Here is a 15,979-nt window from a genome sequence, read left to right as displayed (position 1 = left end):
AGTTTGGCTCCTCTCATTAGTTGATCAAATATATTTTTATTGCTTCCTTCTTTGATCGGTGCTTTGTGTTCCGCATTCCTGAGGACAGCAGGGCACAAACAAGACACAAATTTGGGATAAATGAGTTCTAATCGAGTGAGCCTGGATTTCTCATCCAACATCAGTGTCTGACCTCACAAATAGATATAATCAGGTAAATCCGTGGGTTAAGCTAATCAAGGGAACACTTCTGTCAGTGTTGAGTGTTTCCGAGCGGTGCTGGTGAACAGGGACCTGTTGTGAGCGTGTGTGAGGTGCATATGGTTAAACACTTCTACAGGTCTGCTATTAGTCACACTTTCACATCTCAAATTGAATTAGCGTTGACAGCGCGGAGCGTCAGACGCGTGTGCATGTGTGTGTACTAATGGTGTCCAAGTGTGTGCGAGAAACGCAGGGGGAAGGGGACTCTCCTCCCTGAAATCAATTAAATGAGTATAGGTCTGCAGCAGTGGGGGTGGGAGGGGCACATCCTGTAGGGGGCAGCGCAGATAGACAGCACCATCTGGGGCAGCAGGCAGATCTGACCCAAGGTTGAGACTTAAAAGCACCGAGGTAGGGATAAGAAGAGAGGGAGTACAGGTCTGCATTAAATCACTCTTTTTCCCCACCATGCTCCTTCACGCCATCCCTCCGTCTGCCATCCGATACATCAGCCACGGAGCATCACTCAATCACACCCCCAAGTCCTGTCTAACCCTACCCCCCGTTTAGATCCGTCCCAGGAGTGATAACCTGTCATACACAGGAAGCAAAAACAGGGGAGGGCGATCCATCCCACTGTCAGAGATACGGGCAAAGAGTAAAAGAATATCTCACATCTCTTGTTCCAAAAAGAGCTGATTTATAGGGTTGTACTAAACCAAACCGGTGCCAGGGTCTTTTTTTTTTATCATTCACAAGCTGAAACACCCTCCTCTAGTAATGCCCTGTTTGGAAGGCAGCCTGCAGATGATGGACAGCCTGGGTCAGAGAGGACGGTGTGTTTGTTGGTCATAAGGTGAGTGCTGACAGCCTTCATCTAACCACTAAAACCCGCAGCTCCACTGATCACACAAAGCTCAGCTCAACAAGAAAGGCCGACTAATCTCAATTATATTGATCCCTGTCAGAGTGGAAAACAATGGAATAGAAAAAGGTCAATGATCAAGTTGTTCATAAGGACTGTATGAAAAGTTATCTTAATATGCAGAGCAGTAGCGTGTGCAGATGAAGAAAGGCTTTTGTTGACTGCTTTAGTCCCAAAGTGAAGGAACAACATGGAAACGATGTGTTAAGATCAGGATTGCTTGGCTGATTAAAACATTGCTGGAAATTGTGCTGTTTTCAGGTCTGGATGGATGGCTTAGAGGAATACGTCCCTAAAACACACATAGTCATAAAACCATGCAGGTCTGCTGCTGCTGGAGCCGCAAAGTGAAACTGCATTCAAATATTCTGAGGATCTTTGAGAAGAACTTTGCTCAGTGAAGGAAAACATCAACTGCTCCTCGATTTTACACGTTTAGCTACAAACCTTGAATGATGCAAGGTCCCTCATCGAAAAGGTGTGGATCCCATATTCATCGCTCTTTACCTTGATTCCTTCAAATGAAGTAGAAGCAGGTGTTCTGTGAGGGTAGAGAGTGTTTGTGATCAACTCATGTTTTTAAAATATTACTGAAATATACTAGTTTTAAAAGGTGGCCAGGCGACTGGAGTGTAACTCTGGAGGAGCTGGCTGGATAAAAAAAATATCCAGTGGGAGGGATGGATCTATTAACAGTAGTTTACTGTTAATCACACGCTCCACAAATGTCTCTTTTATGAAAAGGTTTTTCTATGAAAAGGTTTCTCTTTTAATGAAAAGAAAACAATGGTTTAAAGCAATCCATAGAAATGTTGTTGTTTGCCACAAGCCACAGACAAAGCTTAAACGTTTTTAGTCTAATTAGACTTTTTTTCGGAAAATATGTAAAAATGATATATGAAGGACGACACATCAGCCTGCACTTCTTTTGTTTTCGAACTGGAAAACATGGTGGATGATCTTCATCATCAGTGAAGCAGGTTGGTGTTTTTTTATGACTAAAGGGATAGATTTTTCTTCTTACAAAATACTTTCAGAATGTCTGGCCAGATTCCAGGCCGTACCGTGGCAGTTGCTGCACCTTTTGGGGAAGCCCTATGTTAACATAATCCCCTTTGCAGCAGCCAATTTTCTGTAAGGCAACATAAATCAATGTGATTATCACAAATCAAACCATTAACTAGGAGACTTTTTATGATCTTATGTTAAATAAACCACATTTAATCGTTTAAGCTTTTTCCCTAATTTTAGTTATTTTAATTAGATTATCATGATTTACTCCTTTTCTAATTTATTAGAAGCTTACTGCAACACACTGAAGCGGGGAGTATAACCAGCCCTTTAGGGTAGAGAAGCTGCAGGGAAAAGCCCTTTGGGAAACTCCTCATTGTGACACAGCACACACAAGTGAACACTGCACACCATGAAATTGCATTTATGCCTCACCCGTGCAAGGGGGCAGCCCTCAATGGCGCCCCAAGGGTACCCCTCAGGGTACCTCAGTCATGGAGGAGGATGGGGTTAATTACTCCCCCCACCAACCTGGCGGGTGGGTAGTCGAACCGGTAACCTTTGGGATCCAAGCCTGACACCCTAACCGCTCACCCACGACTGCAGAAGCTGCAGAGAGGTGTGTTAAACTAAACTCTAAAACCCACTGAAACTGACTGAAACTATCACATATCATAATGAGTAAAATGTGACCAAAACTAATAATACTTTTCATCCAGTTTTAATACATATCTATTATGTCAGGCAGCGGTGGCAGGAGTGGAAATAACCAGGAATGATCCAGTACTGTGCGCTGAACTCTGACTAACTCTGATCTTCAAGCTGTGCTTGTGTAGGAATGTTTCTTTGCATGGATTAGTTCAGAGTCTGCCCTTTACGCTCCACTCTGATGGTTCACTTTCAGCAGTATGGCTCTTCCGTCTCTTGCTACTTAATAAACTATATGTGGCTGATCATCCTCCCCCGAGCATAAAAAATCTTTTAGTCCAACTATTAAGATTTTATTTCTTCCAGCTCACAAGAGGTGATAGTAAACTTTCTTTAATTTCTTCCAAAAGGGATCCCTAAATTATATCCAAAGGAAATATTTCATTGCATAAAAAAACAGACTAAAACTATCATATATAGTAATGACTGAAATACGACTAAGACTAAACGTTTACATCCTGAAGATTAAGACTAAATCTAAGATTGCTGCCAGAAACAACACTGGTTGCCAGTAGGAGCAGCACATACATGAAGGACACCTCCAGACTGGACCAACTGGGGAGGCCAGCTGGCTCTATGATTGGCTAGAAGCCGGACCCTATGGGGATGGTGGCAGAGACAAGGACACTTAAACTGCTGGACATTATGGACAATGTCATCCACCCTCTGCAGACTGTCTTCACCACTCAGAGGAGCCTGATTGGTGGGAGATTCCTGCTCCCCAAATGCAGGAGCAACAGACTGCTGAACTCCTTTGCTCCTCAAGCCATCAAGCTGTTCAACTCCTCACTGGGGGGAAGGAGGAGGAGGTGATAGTAAGAGGGACAGGGGTCAGAACCCCCCTCCTTGGACACCTGATAAACAGGTGTCCAAGGAGGGGGCTAAACATTACCTATTGTCAGTCACGTGCAATATTCTCCTCTCTCTGTGCAATAACTACTGTCTGGTCTGTATATTCTTTACTTATTTCTAAGGTCAGTCCATCTCTGCAGTCCAATAATCCAAGTCAGCTTCTGTGTAGTCTGTCCTCAGCTCTCTACTGTGCAGATATTTTTATATCTAAAGGAAACATATTCCAGGACATTACAACTTTTTTTAATAATTTTGTTTGATACTATATACACTATTTTCCTAATGTCTGTTGTATTTGATCTTTAATGGCATCTTGATTTAACTCTTTGAACTCTGTATAAGCTGCTGGAATTTCCGAAGGGATTAATAAAGCTGAGTCTTAGTCTGGATCCTGAAGGAACAGCTGCTCATGCAGTCCTAATAAAATTTGGAGGTCGTAATGCAATAAAATGTGATTAAATAATACAGATTATATTATTGCAAGAAAATTCATTACCTTTATAAATACGTTTTGGAGATTCAAAGAATAAAAGCTCAGAAGGGATTTTTCTACATTAATAACAAAGTTTCACAGCTTAGCTGGTTCAAAACAAGGCTAAGTTTAAGGGTAGTGGGGGCATTTTATCGTTAAATTGTATCACATGTCTGATGGAGTAGTAAAAAACGGGCAATAGTTGTTAAACTGCTCTGCCTTTCCGCATTACACTCTGCGGTTAGTCAATATCAGACACAGCTGGTTTCACTTTCAATTTATACAGCCGAGCTTAATCCTGTCTCATTATCTGACCTGATAAATAACTCGTCTTTTATTGAGTTTGCAGAGAAAATAGTATCCATATAAACCTCCACAGAGGGCCTAGCTTAAGCAGTGCTGCAGGGCTCTAGGAGGAGGAGCTTTGCAACCTTTTGGAGGAGATAACTGACATGCAGCATGTTTGTGCTGCACCTCTCTGTATGCTAATCTAATGAATGAGGAGTATATTTACATGTCTACACTCACCGCTGAGCTTTTCTCCTATTTCTGGATGCCATTTCCCATGATTGGAAACAAATGACTCTGGGGTCAAGTTTCCCTCCCTTTTTACTACACGTCAATCACACCGAATGGCCCAGAAACATCCCCTCCTGATGTTATTCCAACCTCAAATCTGCACGCTTTCCCTGTTATTTCAGGCGCCACCTACAAGAGGATTATGTGGACACATTTTGCATCATTATATTTACAATGTGGATTTAAGGAACACGTGGTACTTTCATAAAACATTGGGGTTTCACTTATTTTTTTATCTTTTTATTTGCATGTAAAAAATAAAACAGAGTTCACATAAGCAGATTAATATAAGTACTCCAAACCCCTTAAAAGTGTTGCTTTTTGCAGAGTTGTTGCATAATTGACTTTCATTCTTTGTTGCTTCTTTTCTCTTATTTGAAAAGGAGTTTATTTGAGGTTTTAAGTAATTTTCTACAGTTGCATCTGTTAAGTTTTCAGAGTGTTTGTGTGTCAGCTGCAGGTTGGGGGGAGACAGGTGCAGAGTTCAGCTCTCCTCGCATGAAAGCAATTAGTTTAATTGAAAGATCAGGAATGGGTTAGGAGTTAGAAATTTTGGTCCTCGGTAGACAAACATGGAAATGGCCGACAGTATCGAGTAACCTGGGCTGATTGTGTCTGTAGACAAAGGCCAAGCTGTCTGATAGTGCTGCACCTGACGGTTGGCTGAAATAGACTACCCCCCCCCCCGCCTGGGTTCCTAAATTGACTCCTTCCTGCTATTTCCCCCTTCCAGCCCATGCCTGTTCCTCCCGCACTCGGCTATGACACATTAATTGCTGTTTGGTTATGACCGTTTGTTGGGAAACAGTCCATTTCCCCCATCGTGCCCCGCTTTGCCCTAAACAGAGTTTGGTATTTGGCCTGAAGTTGGAGCTGAAGGCAGGAATTATCACATCAACTGATAATAGGGCGTGCCACAGTTTTCCTTTGATTTGATGCTCGTGAATTTCCTTAACTTAAAGCCTCAAGAAGAATCTACAACTAATTTAACTACAGCTTTTTGGACCATGTGGCTCTTTGGACCATGTCAGCGAGCAAAGATGCTCTTTCTCGTATGTTGGAGTCAAATAGTAACGCTGAAGAACAATCCTTTCACCGCCCTGAGTCGCTGATTAGTTATTGGATGTTTGGTGAAGAAATGGAAGCTGGATGCCAGAAATCTGGCAGCTGTTTCTTAGCTGAAACCACAGAGTAGCTGATGAGCTCCTGCTGTTGGTGAGGGTGGCTGGACCTGAGACACTGTTCACTGTCAGAGGATTTCATTCCATGATTGCAGAGTATTTAGGAGCTGGAAAACTGCTCCTAGTAGGTAGCATGCTGGCTCATATAGGTTTCTGCAGACATTTGCGTTTTCACATGTTTTCGTGTTTGTGGGCGTGGATTGAAACAAACATGCAGGAACTGATGTTCGTATATCTCTCTCTCTATATATATATATCTTAGTAGTTACATGTTTATTTAAATATGTATGTATATAGATACATACAAAAATAATTACATGCATACTCATTGTATCATATTTGTACCTATGTTTGGGGATGTATGAATAGCTGCACCGATCTTAAAATAGTAAAAAAAAAAATACTTTAATTGGCATTTTATAATAATTATTTTAACAGCAACTTTTACAGTAAATACAATTGGTCTTAGTAATTATCCTTACCTCAGGTTCTTTATGCTCTTTGGTAACATTGCAAGTTGAACTAGTTTAAAGCACTAATCTTTATTTAAAAAAGCAATCGGCATCCATCCTGAACAAAAAGGTTTGCATATTTATTCAAAGTTTGGATGTTTTGGCTCATTAACCAGCTTCCAGATCAGTTTTTGTGCTTGGAACACAGAAAGTTAATCACTTCTTAAATATGGGTCACATTTTTTTCCCATTCAGTCGTGCTTGAAGCAGAATTGTTCCTCTTTCTGTTAACTTTTGGCTGGTTTTCTTTTTGGGCCGGTATCTGTGCAGCTGTCAGAGGCAGTGGTTGGAGGTCTGCTGCCACGCAGGATGCCGGAGCAGATAGTCTGTGGTGTTTTCGCTCAGTTTGCCGTCTCTAGAAAGAGCCGTGAGTTGGGGGCTCAGAGGAAAGCTGTAGCTGTAAAGACAGTAGGGAGCCATAGTATCAGCAAGATGAGGTGGTAAAGAGGACCGCTGGGGGCTCAGTGGGGTGTGGAGTTGGATAAGGCATGAAGAGCTCCCAGGAGACCTGTGCAGACACTGATCCCTGCAGTTTAGGGCTTTCTTCCCCTGCAGCGCAGAGAAAAACGGCAGGTCTGCTAATGGAGGAACAGAAGGAATATTTCTCAGTCCATCTGCTCCCAGGGAGGACAAGACTCTGCTAGGCAGCGTAGAAACAGAGGGCGAGTCGGTGGACGTCTTTCCGAAGAGGGGCAGAGTGAGAGCGTGGAGAGCGGAGTCAGGGCAGGAGAGCGGAAGAAGAGCTGAAGATGACGAGAGCGGCAGATAGTTCTTGACCCCGCTGCTCGGTGACGGCGAGCTTCCTGTCAACACATGTCAGAATCACACCGTTACAAGAGTTTGAAAGTTAGACAAGCAAACTAAATGAATTTCAAGCGCAATACCTTGAAGCTGTATGGAGAAAGGCTTAAGGTCCAAGTTCAAAGGGCCTCTCCAGGGATAAGACTCCAGCAGGCCGTCCAGAACCCCTCTATAGGTAAACACATGCAAACAGCTCTATTTACAGCAAAAACACAGAAACATCCTACAGCAGGAATAAACGTTTGATGAGGAAAGGTTTGAAATTCTGCTTTACACAGCTTCAGCGTTATTTGAAGCTTTTATGCAGCTTCACATGGATGTCCTGCAGTAGGAAGGTGTGCTGTACCTGTTCCGTCCAGGATCCCTGAAGCCTTTAGCAAACGGGTTCCTGTCGATCTTCAGCTTGGTGATCTTACCCAAAATAGAGGGAGATAGATGAGTCAGAGCGTCATCTGTTGATGTTTAAGCTAACAATGAGCTCAGCTTCATGCAGGAGGGATGAGGTGCAGATATCACCTCCTTTTACACCAAACATGCATCTGAGAGAAACATTTTTACAGTTTCATGCCCTGCAGTAAGAGGCTGTGGACCCCAGCAGCCCCCCAGCAGTCACATCTTCATCCTGGCTTTCTGTCATGATATGTTCCCTGATAGTAAAATGAGCCCTGATGAAAAGAGCTGGGAGCCCCTGAAACGGCTCTATTACCAGAGGAATGGCAGCGAGCAGCGGGTTTAGGTATGCTGTGTAAAATACACACATCCTCTCTAAAAACAACATGATTTTTGGTTTTACAGAGAGGGGCTCTTTGGCTTCACAAACAGGAGGAACAGTCCGGGTACGGGATGTCAACCAGGATCACAGCAGAAACTAAAGGTCTGTTTTATGTTTAGATCCGAAGATGTTCCGATAAAACGGCTGTCGGCTGGAATCAGAGGTTTCAGCTGAACCCACCCAGATCGCTGACCTGCTGGTGGGAAGAATCCAGATGTTTTCCAAATATTGAGCAAATCAGAAATAAGAGCGACCCGGTTCTACCAAGCAAAGCGATCTTTGATGTGGAAGTTATCAGACAGTTGTTTAAAAATGAAAGTAAAATATTTCAAAGTGCAGGCAGCAGAATCTGAGAGGTTCATCTCCTCAGTCATTTTATATTTTGGTGGCCTCTGGAGGATTTTGGCCATCTAGCCCAGTTCCTCCGTTCTCTCCCTGAACCTTGGAACCTGTCAGGGTCCAGTTTCTCCGGGTTTTCCCTTTGAGCTTCCAGACTCCGTCATACAACGTTCTCATTTCTGAAATGGTAGAAAGCTTTTTAGAAATTTCAGAGATGTTTAGGGTAACCTATGGACCCATGTATGGAGGCGTCAGGAGGCGAATCCAGCCTGTGGTCCTTTTTTCGCATGTCTCTCCTTCTCTTTCATTCCCCCTTTCCTGTCAGCCTACTGTCCACAAAACAGCCACTAGTGCCGTAAAAAGCCAAAAAAAGAAGAAAATTCAAAGATGAACATTTATAACCTCTAGTGTTATTAAAGCTGTTAACCATGTTAGTTGTGCAGTTTTCTAATTGCCAACTTTATAATCATTTCGTCTTTGTTTAAAACAACTAATTCAACAGAAGGTTCCTTCTCTTTGCCTCCTTTCCTGATTGATCCCTCATAGCTGCAGGACAGGAAATAAACCTTCTCTTAATGCTACGAAAGTTTATAAAATGAAAGTTTATGATGTTTAGTTCAAATGTTTTCAAAGAGTGCTGGCAGATGAGATTAGTGAGAATAAATGGTGACCTGCTGGTTCTGGTATGCTGTGACTGTGGTGAACTCGGTCTCTGGGAAGGAGAAGGTGTGAACCCCTTCGGCTGGCAGAGCCTGGATCTGCGAGGCGTCCATGCGAGCGTCGTACCGGATGATGTGAACACGAGGCTTGTATTTATGCATCGACTGAAGGATGATCTGCAGAGCAGCACAGGAAGTTCTGTAGGTTCATCTGTTTTTATAGATAAAACTTTAAATGGAAGGAGAGCTGCCTTTTAGAAATATAAATTCAATTAGTTCAGTATCTGAAAATAATGAAAGTAGACTAGATTGCTTCTCATCCATATGTTGCTGAAAAATATTTTAACATTTTATTCTACAGCTATTAGAAAGAATTTATACTTTCTAAATAAAATATTTGGAAAATCTTGCAAAAAAACAGCAGGAATTGAAATAATTGACTATTAATGAAATACTCATCTTAGTAGATCACAAAAGAGGAAGTTATTCATTGTATATTTCTGCAGACTAGAGTCGACTGCAGTTTAATTTGGTAATTTGTAAAATTGTGAAGGTAAAAATGTGATTAGATGATTAAATGTTTTATATGTGTTAAAATCTATTTTTCCTGATAAATTTCCTTTTTAATTAAAGTTAAATGACGTTGTACAAACACAACTTAGTACAACATCAAAATAAATCATTTTTTTTTAAATTCCATAAAATTAAAACCGGTAGAAAAGCGTCAATGTGTTGGAAAGTTGAGCCCAAACAAAGATTCTTAAATTCAGGCTCATTCTTCAGGTTTTTAACCTTTAAGATCTAAATATAAGCTTTATTTTCAAATGTTTACATCTTTCACTTTCAAACAACAATTTCAGGCAGTTTAGCTGGAAAAGACTTTTTCCTTTTTTTTGGCAGTTTTAAACTAAACATTTTATCTGTATAAAGATATAATGAATTAATTATTATTGAAGAGAAAACAAATATTTTTATTTCCTTTTGGAGTTTTTTTTTTACTGCAAAGCTTCAATTTTTTTTTATAAATTAATCACAAATTCTTGTTTGCACATCTGTTAAACTGCCATATAAAGATGGATTTATTCTCCCTTCCTGTTTTATTAAAAACAAAACTGAGATTCAAGCTTAACTGAAGCTTCTGAAGCAGCGAAGAACTGACTCTGCAGCACATCTCACTAAAAACACAGGAAATAAATCACAGATAAATCCAGTGTTTTTACACTATAAAAAATATGAATGAGATTATAATTAAAGATATTATTGTTGAAGATGTTTAATCGCACTAATAATCCTCTTCATGTTGCGTTATTAAAGCAAAGGAATGTGCTTCTAATAGTTTCTGTGTTTGAGAAAGAATTAAAGTTTCTGAAGGTTGAATAATTTAGTCAGAGCTAATGAGGTAAACTTCTCTGGTCAACCTTTTTAAAAACATAAATATTGTTTTAATAACTTTTATTCATTAACTTTACTATTCCTGTTATTTTAGATAAACCAGGTGATAAAATGAGGTTTAAAATGAGTAAATTTGTTGATTTTAAAATATTTATTTGAGACTTTTCAATCTAAACGATTAAAATTGGTCAAACAGATTAGCCTCAAACTTCTTCTTCAGTGAACATGATGAAAGTTTCCTCAGCAGAGCAGATCCCTGGTTACCTACATGTCCTTTATCATCCATCTCATTGTTGGTGAGCTTGACCCGGTCAAAGCTGATCACCTGTCGCATCCACGTCTCTCCTGAGCAGGGGGAATCCGGATGCACATAGAGGCGAGGAGAGATGCACGAGTGGTCCGTGTTTCCAGCCACCATCCACTGAGAGCTGTGGTACACGTACCTGAAGAAGGCCAAAACAAATCAGCAATCGAAAGGGAAAAGTGAGAGAGGATTTTGGAGGGTATTTACAGCAACAATGCAGCGTCTAAAAAAAAGATACATTTTAATATTAGCTTTTTTATTATGGTAATAAATCATATCTAAAGCCTCCTGTCAGCTGTTCTATTCCTGTGTGTGATGTTAGAAAAATCATGTGGGTTTTATTATAAATATATTTATAATATATTTTATTATGAATGTGTCACAGAAAAAGCTTTGTAACAAAAATGTTTAAAATCGAACAGTTTTAATGCTTAGCCTGACTTGCTAACCATTGATCTGATATGAAGCGTTTCATTGATTAAAGTTTCAGAAGTAAAATGCAGGCTCCATGTTTATCTGTTCATTCTGACCAATGCATCAGTCAAACTGGGAAGTTTAGACGCAGCTGGTTCGTCATTAATCCTGAGCTTCCCTCTAGATTCGGTCTCAGATCCAAACCGCTGCTTGATTAAATTTTTCTCCTCAGGTTTAGTTTAAACTGAGCAAAATCAACTAGCATGAAGAACCCAGAACTTCCTGCAGTTTATTCATGGTTATTAATGATTAACGGCTAATATTAATTAAGACAATATAATTAAAATCTGACATTGGTCCAAGTCGCCTATTTATTAATGAAACAGGATTCAATGTCCCAATATTAGAGTAGATTGATGTAAAAAATATTTAGTCTTTTTATAGAATATAAACCTGATGAATTAATAATAGAAACAGTGAAGCTTCTTTGTGTGATTTCAACTATAAAATAATATCTACAAACCGGGTGTGTTTTTTTAAATAGAAAATGTTGAATAGATCTGTTATCCTATCTTTATGAAAGATGCATCAGCATTTTAAACAGAATAAACTACCTAAATTCTTAAAGCGTGTAAAATATGTCATTCTGCTCAAATGATCCTAAAACTATTTTGATTTATCAGCTTTAGGTTTTTATTTTTTTTTTAGATGTGAACTTTATTCATATCTAATGATTAGTTTCTAAATAAAAATTAATCCAAATGTTTTGTCAAGTTTATTACCATTTCCACAGATAGTTTGCTGAAACTTTTGAACTCACCTGTAGCGTTTGGAGTCCACCGGCATGACGTCCATCGCCACGTAATACTGCTGGCAGGGCTCCAGATTGCGCACTTTGACGCGAACAGACGGAAACATTCTTCTACAGAAAACAACAGATATCAAGTAAATAATAAACGTTTGCAATAGTCTAATGAAGTGTTCCTGTTTATAATTGCAGCGCAGAGAAATGAGGAGAAGCAGCGGAGCCGCGCGCGGCCTGCTGCGCAGTTGAACCGAGATTAATTTTTTTTTTTTTTAAAGAACATGATATAAATTCAATCCCTGAAAAATAAAACTATGGTTTTCTTCATTCTCTTGCTCTAAATACCTGACAAATAAAATCAACACAAGAAAATAAAATATTTTGTTAAGAAAAAAAAGCTGAAATATATTTTATATTTCCGTGAGTTAAATATTTCAATCCTTCCTTTTGAAGGATTGAAATATTATTTAACAGCCTGATCCCGCAGATCACTTCCTGTAAAGATCTTTGCTGCTGATAGACTCGCTTTCTAAAGCAGGTAAACAAAGATGATCTGATCTGAACAGAAAGGAGCGGATTTGTTTATATTATGTAGTTCAGATTTTTGTCCTGAGCGATTTGATCAAAGTTGTTTTTCTCCAAAACAAAATGTTAAGTTTATTGATGCAGCCATAGGCTAATCCTGCCATAACACCGCATCATGTGTGCGTGGATCCCCGCATGCTGATCTGTTACCTGCCAGCTTTAGTGATGATCATTTCTGTTCCAATTTCATAGAATCTCTTCCACAGCTCGGAGCCCTGCAGCTCCGCCTGGACCCCTCTCTCTGACTCCTCTGTCCCGCTCTCTGCCGGCTGCTGACCGGGCTTTTCTGCAGGCCTCCACGGTGATGACCCGGCGGCAGTCATCTGACTGGCGGTGTGTTCAGCCTGGCCTATAAAAATATTCGCTTGAGTTATTTCCTCCTTCTATATTGATAAAGAAACGTTTTAAAAGAATGATTGTGGAATGTATTGAATATTGGTTTTTCTTTCCCTTAAAATGATATTTTAGTTCTACATGTGCTTCACGGTCAACTATCCGGAAGATTTTTAACTTAATTTTTTCTTTCTCTCCGTTTTCAGACTGTGCGTAAAACCACCGCGTGTTTGTCTCACCGTGAAAGATTCCAGTATCTGCAGCTGAACTTGATTCCTGCATCTCGGACACTTTCATCCGCTTGTAGGGTTTCCCCACAAGCGCCTCCACAGAGAAGGCGTGAGCCCGGGAGCTCAGGCCCTGCATCCCGACAAGATGAAACTATCCGCCCGGACTTAAGATGAATCTTCCAGTTGCAGGATGGGGGCCCCGCTAGTGGCAACTCAGAGCTTCCCTTTTCTCTCGCAGCGGCTCCTTAACGCTGCGTAATGGATCCGATGCGATGCCATGTGTTCTCTGAGACGCGCTGCTTTGGTCCAAAGTCGTGGATTGTTGGCACGCCTCTTCACCTCCACCCCAGACTTCATTTATTCCCTGACTTTTTCTCTGCCCCTTTGCTGGTCCCTGTGCGTCACGCAGAGGGAGGGAAGAGCGCGGCGCTCATTCCTTCACCGAACCTGAGCTATAAGCTCTGCAGCCCGACATTAGATTGTCTATTAAATACTTATTGATGGCAATGACGCCTTATTTTCAACGTGTTAACATATAGAATTGACAAATCTAAAAAAAATAAACAATAATAATTTGTTATCACTTTCTTACATTTCCTGTAGCATATTAAACAAAGTCTGTTCAGACATTTTTCTGCAATTAAATATATAGTAATAAATTATTATCATTATTATTATCTTAGGCAGACTTGTACACTGACTTGTTAAAGTATTCACACCCTTTGAGGTTTGCTTCTCGGTGTTCCCATTCCAACCATACAAACTGTTTTAACAGGTCAACCAGGACACGGTTATAAAAACACGCTGCTTCTCTGAGGATTAAGAATGTGATGGTAACCATGGAGACGCTTCATTGAGCTCAGAAAAATCTAACGGGCCTTTTGATTAAAACATCTGATTTTATGGAAGAATAAAAAAAAACAACTGATGAAAAAGTCACAGTTCGTCTGAATATTTCGCATCTGTGAGGAACATTAAATGGAGAAGCTTTGGTCCCACGATGAAGATTCTCAGTCATCCAGGTCAGAGTCATTCAAAAAAAAAAAAAAAAAAAGTAATTTCAGGATGTTGGACTTTAGGAGCAAAACGCTCCACAATGTCAACCTTAAAGCATGGTGGAGGCAGTATGTTGTTTAGAAAGAGGAACTCTGGATAGAGTGGATGGGAAGACAAGTAGAGCAAAATAAAGAGTTATCCTGAAAGAAAGAACCAAATGACGTCATAGCCTGCAAGGAGCAGAACAGCGAAGTTATCGAATAGTCGAGATCAACAAAATGCTGATTTCTGTCCGCTAAAACCAATTTTAAATTAACAATTAATTATTCCTTACTACTACTGAATTACTACTTCTTCTTTATTAAGTGGTAATTAATGCCTCCCGATGTTTTCCCATATTTTGGAGCTTAATACTCGCCTTAGAATTAAATAAACTATTGTCAATGTTGTAAATGACTGGAACGACGTTTAGAGCAAATTTAGTTAGATGAAATATTAACCAAATGAAATAAGTTCATTTTATTTTTGTTTAAACCAGTTTTGGTTTTATCGGACTATATTTCCCCTGTAATTTAGGCCTGATAATATCTTTAAAAAGCTTTTTTTCCCCCTGTTTAATGGACGTCCAATCTAATCTTCCTCCTACTTAATTAATCTGGCCTTTAAATCTGATGGAATGTTCTGACTTCTCATATTTTCTTTGAAGAAGCCTTTCAATATTTTTAGAGATTGCTTCCGCACTTTTAGACAGCCGATACCTAAATGAAATGTTTTTCAGACTATTGGAAAGGAAACAAAGGTCCAAACATTGAAGTCTGTAAATTTAGGACATCTGGAAAGGAGGAAAAATGTCTGTTAAACTTAACATTTCCCACATTCATTTCATTGAGGCCTTTTATGTAGGTGGGATTTTTTCCGCCTGGTGTTGCGCCCGGCAGGGTGTGCGCCAGTCTGCTTCTCATAAACGCACAGATCGGCTGGAGATCTGGGCCATAATGACAGCTCAGGATTATTACATTACGGCTCGACATGAAATAGATCCGCTTTACACAAATAAAAGTGAGCGAAGGCTCAGTTTAAAATGGTTTTAATCACATGCTGTAATTGCTCTGAGGAGAAAACAAATGAGGGTTGTGTTTATGGCACGCTTGGTTTGGTTGCTGATGGAAATCTCCCGACAACAGCCGGGAAATGGAGAGCTATGACCAACCCGAATCACATGTTCTCTGTCATCATAACCTGTTTGCAGGAGTCAGGTTTTATTATTTCCCAAACGTCTCCTTCTTCCTTCAAACTTAAAAAAAAAAAAAAAAAAGGAAAAAATAAAAGACGCCTTAGATGCTGGATTTTTCTCTGCAGTCTGCTGCCGCCATTAGACCATCCAGGGCCACATGGCTCACTGCCCAGGGGGGCAGCAGTGAGGGGCAAGAGGAGTTGTTTTATTGCTAATGTCCAATCATAGTCTAACTTCAGTAGATATAACTGATTTTTAGTGCTAAATTAAACTACAGTTCAATTCAGTTCAAATTATTTATATATCACCAATTCACAAAGAAACGTCATCTCAAGCCATTTTAGATTTAGACCAAACTATTAGAGAAAGCATCAGAGAAGGAAGCCAGAGTAAAGCTAGTGATATAGCTGAGTGTAAAAAACATCTATTATATATTTGTTGAAAATATCTTTATGATTCACAATGTGTCACATCAACTGTTTTTTTAATGTAATGATTGTCCATTTATTTAGCACAATAAAACGTTCAGTTATTTGCAGCAGATGTTTTGTAGCCAGCTTTACTTTTAGCTGCTCATTCTGATGTTGACTGATTCATTTTAGGAACATTTTCTTATTTGGGCTCCATCCAGAAAGTTTTGTAAGGGGAACTAGATGCGGGCCAATCTAGTAATAATAATAATAATAATAATA

At 39.9% G+C, this 15,979-nt stretch overlaps 1 protein-coding gene across 2 annotated transcripts; it reads right to left on the bottom strand.

Annotated features, from left to right (window-relative positions):
• Positions 1 to 4,979: 4,979 nt before the first annotated feature.
• On the bottom strand, positions 4,980 to 13,413 carry tbx22 (T-box 22). 2 transcript variants are annotated; one of them, XM_015392569.1, is made up of 8 exons: positions 13,067 to 13,413; positions 12,645 to 12,843; positions 11,925 to 12,026; positions 10,712 to 10,829; positions 9,007 to 9,171; positions 7,571 to 7,635; positions 7,308 to 7,393; positions 4,980 to 7,226 (listed from the first exon to the last, which is right to left on the bottom strand). In XM_015392569.1, exons 1-8 carry the CDS (start codon positions 13,191 to 13,193, stop codon positions 6,697 to 6,699), a joined length of 1,392 nt encoding a protein of 463 aa, XP_015248055.1. In that variant the 5' UTR covers positions 13,194 to 13,413; the 3' UTR covers positions 4,980 to 6,696. The 2 variants fall into 2 exon arrangements, with proteins under 2 accessions (XP_015248055.1, XP_015248054.1); XM_015392568.1 differs by having other exon boundaries at positions 4,982 to 7,226; positions 10,655 to 10,829; positions 13,067 to 13,411.
• Positions 13,414 to 15,979: the final 2,566 nt, after the last annotated feature.

The sequence above is a fragment of the Cyprinodon variegatus genome, unplaced genomic scaffold (assembly GCF_000732505.1).
Source record: "Cyprinodon variegatus isolate N-32 unplaced genomic scaffold, C_variegatus-1.0 Scaffold596, whole genome shotgun sequence".
NCBI classification, from domain to species: Eukaryota; Metazoa; Chordata; class Actinopteri; order Cyprinodontiformes; family Cyprinodontidae; genus Cyprinodon; species Cyprinodon variegatus.
Note: the sequence above shows the minus strand (reverse complement) of the source record. Positions and strands in the feature narration are given on the sequence as shown.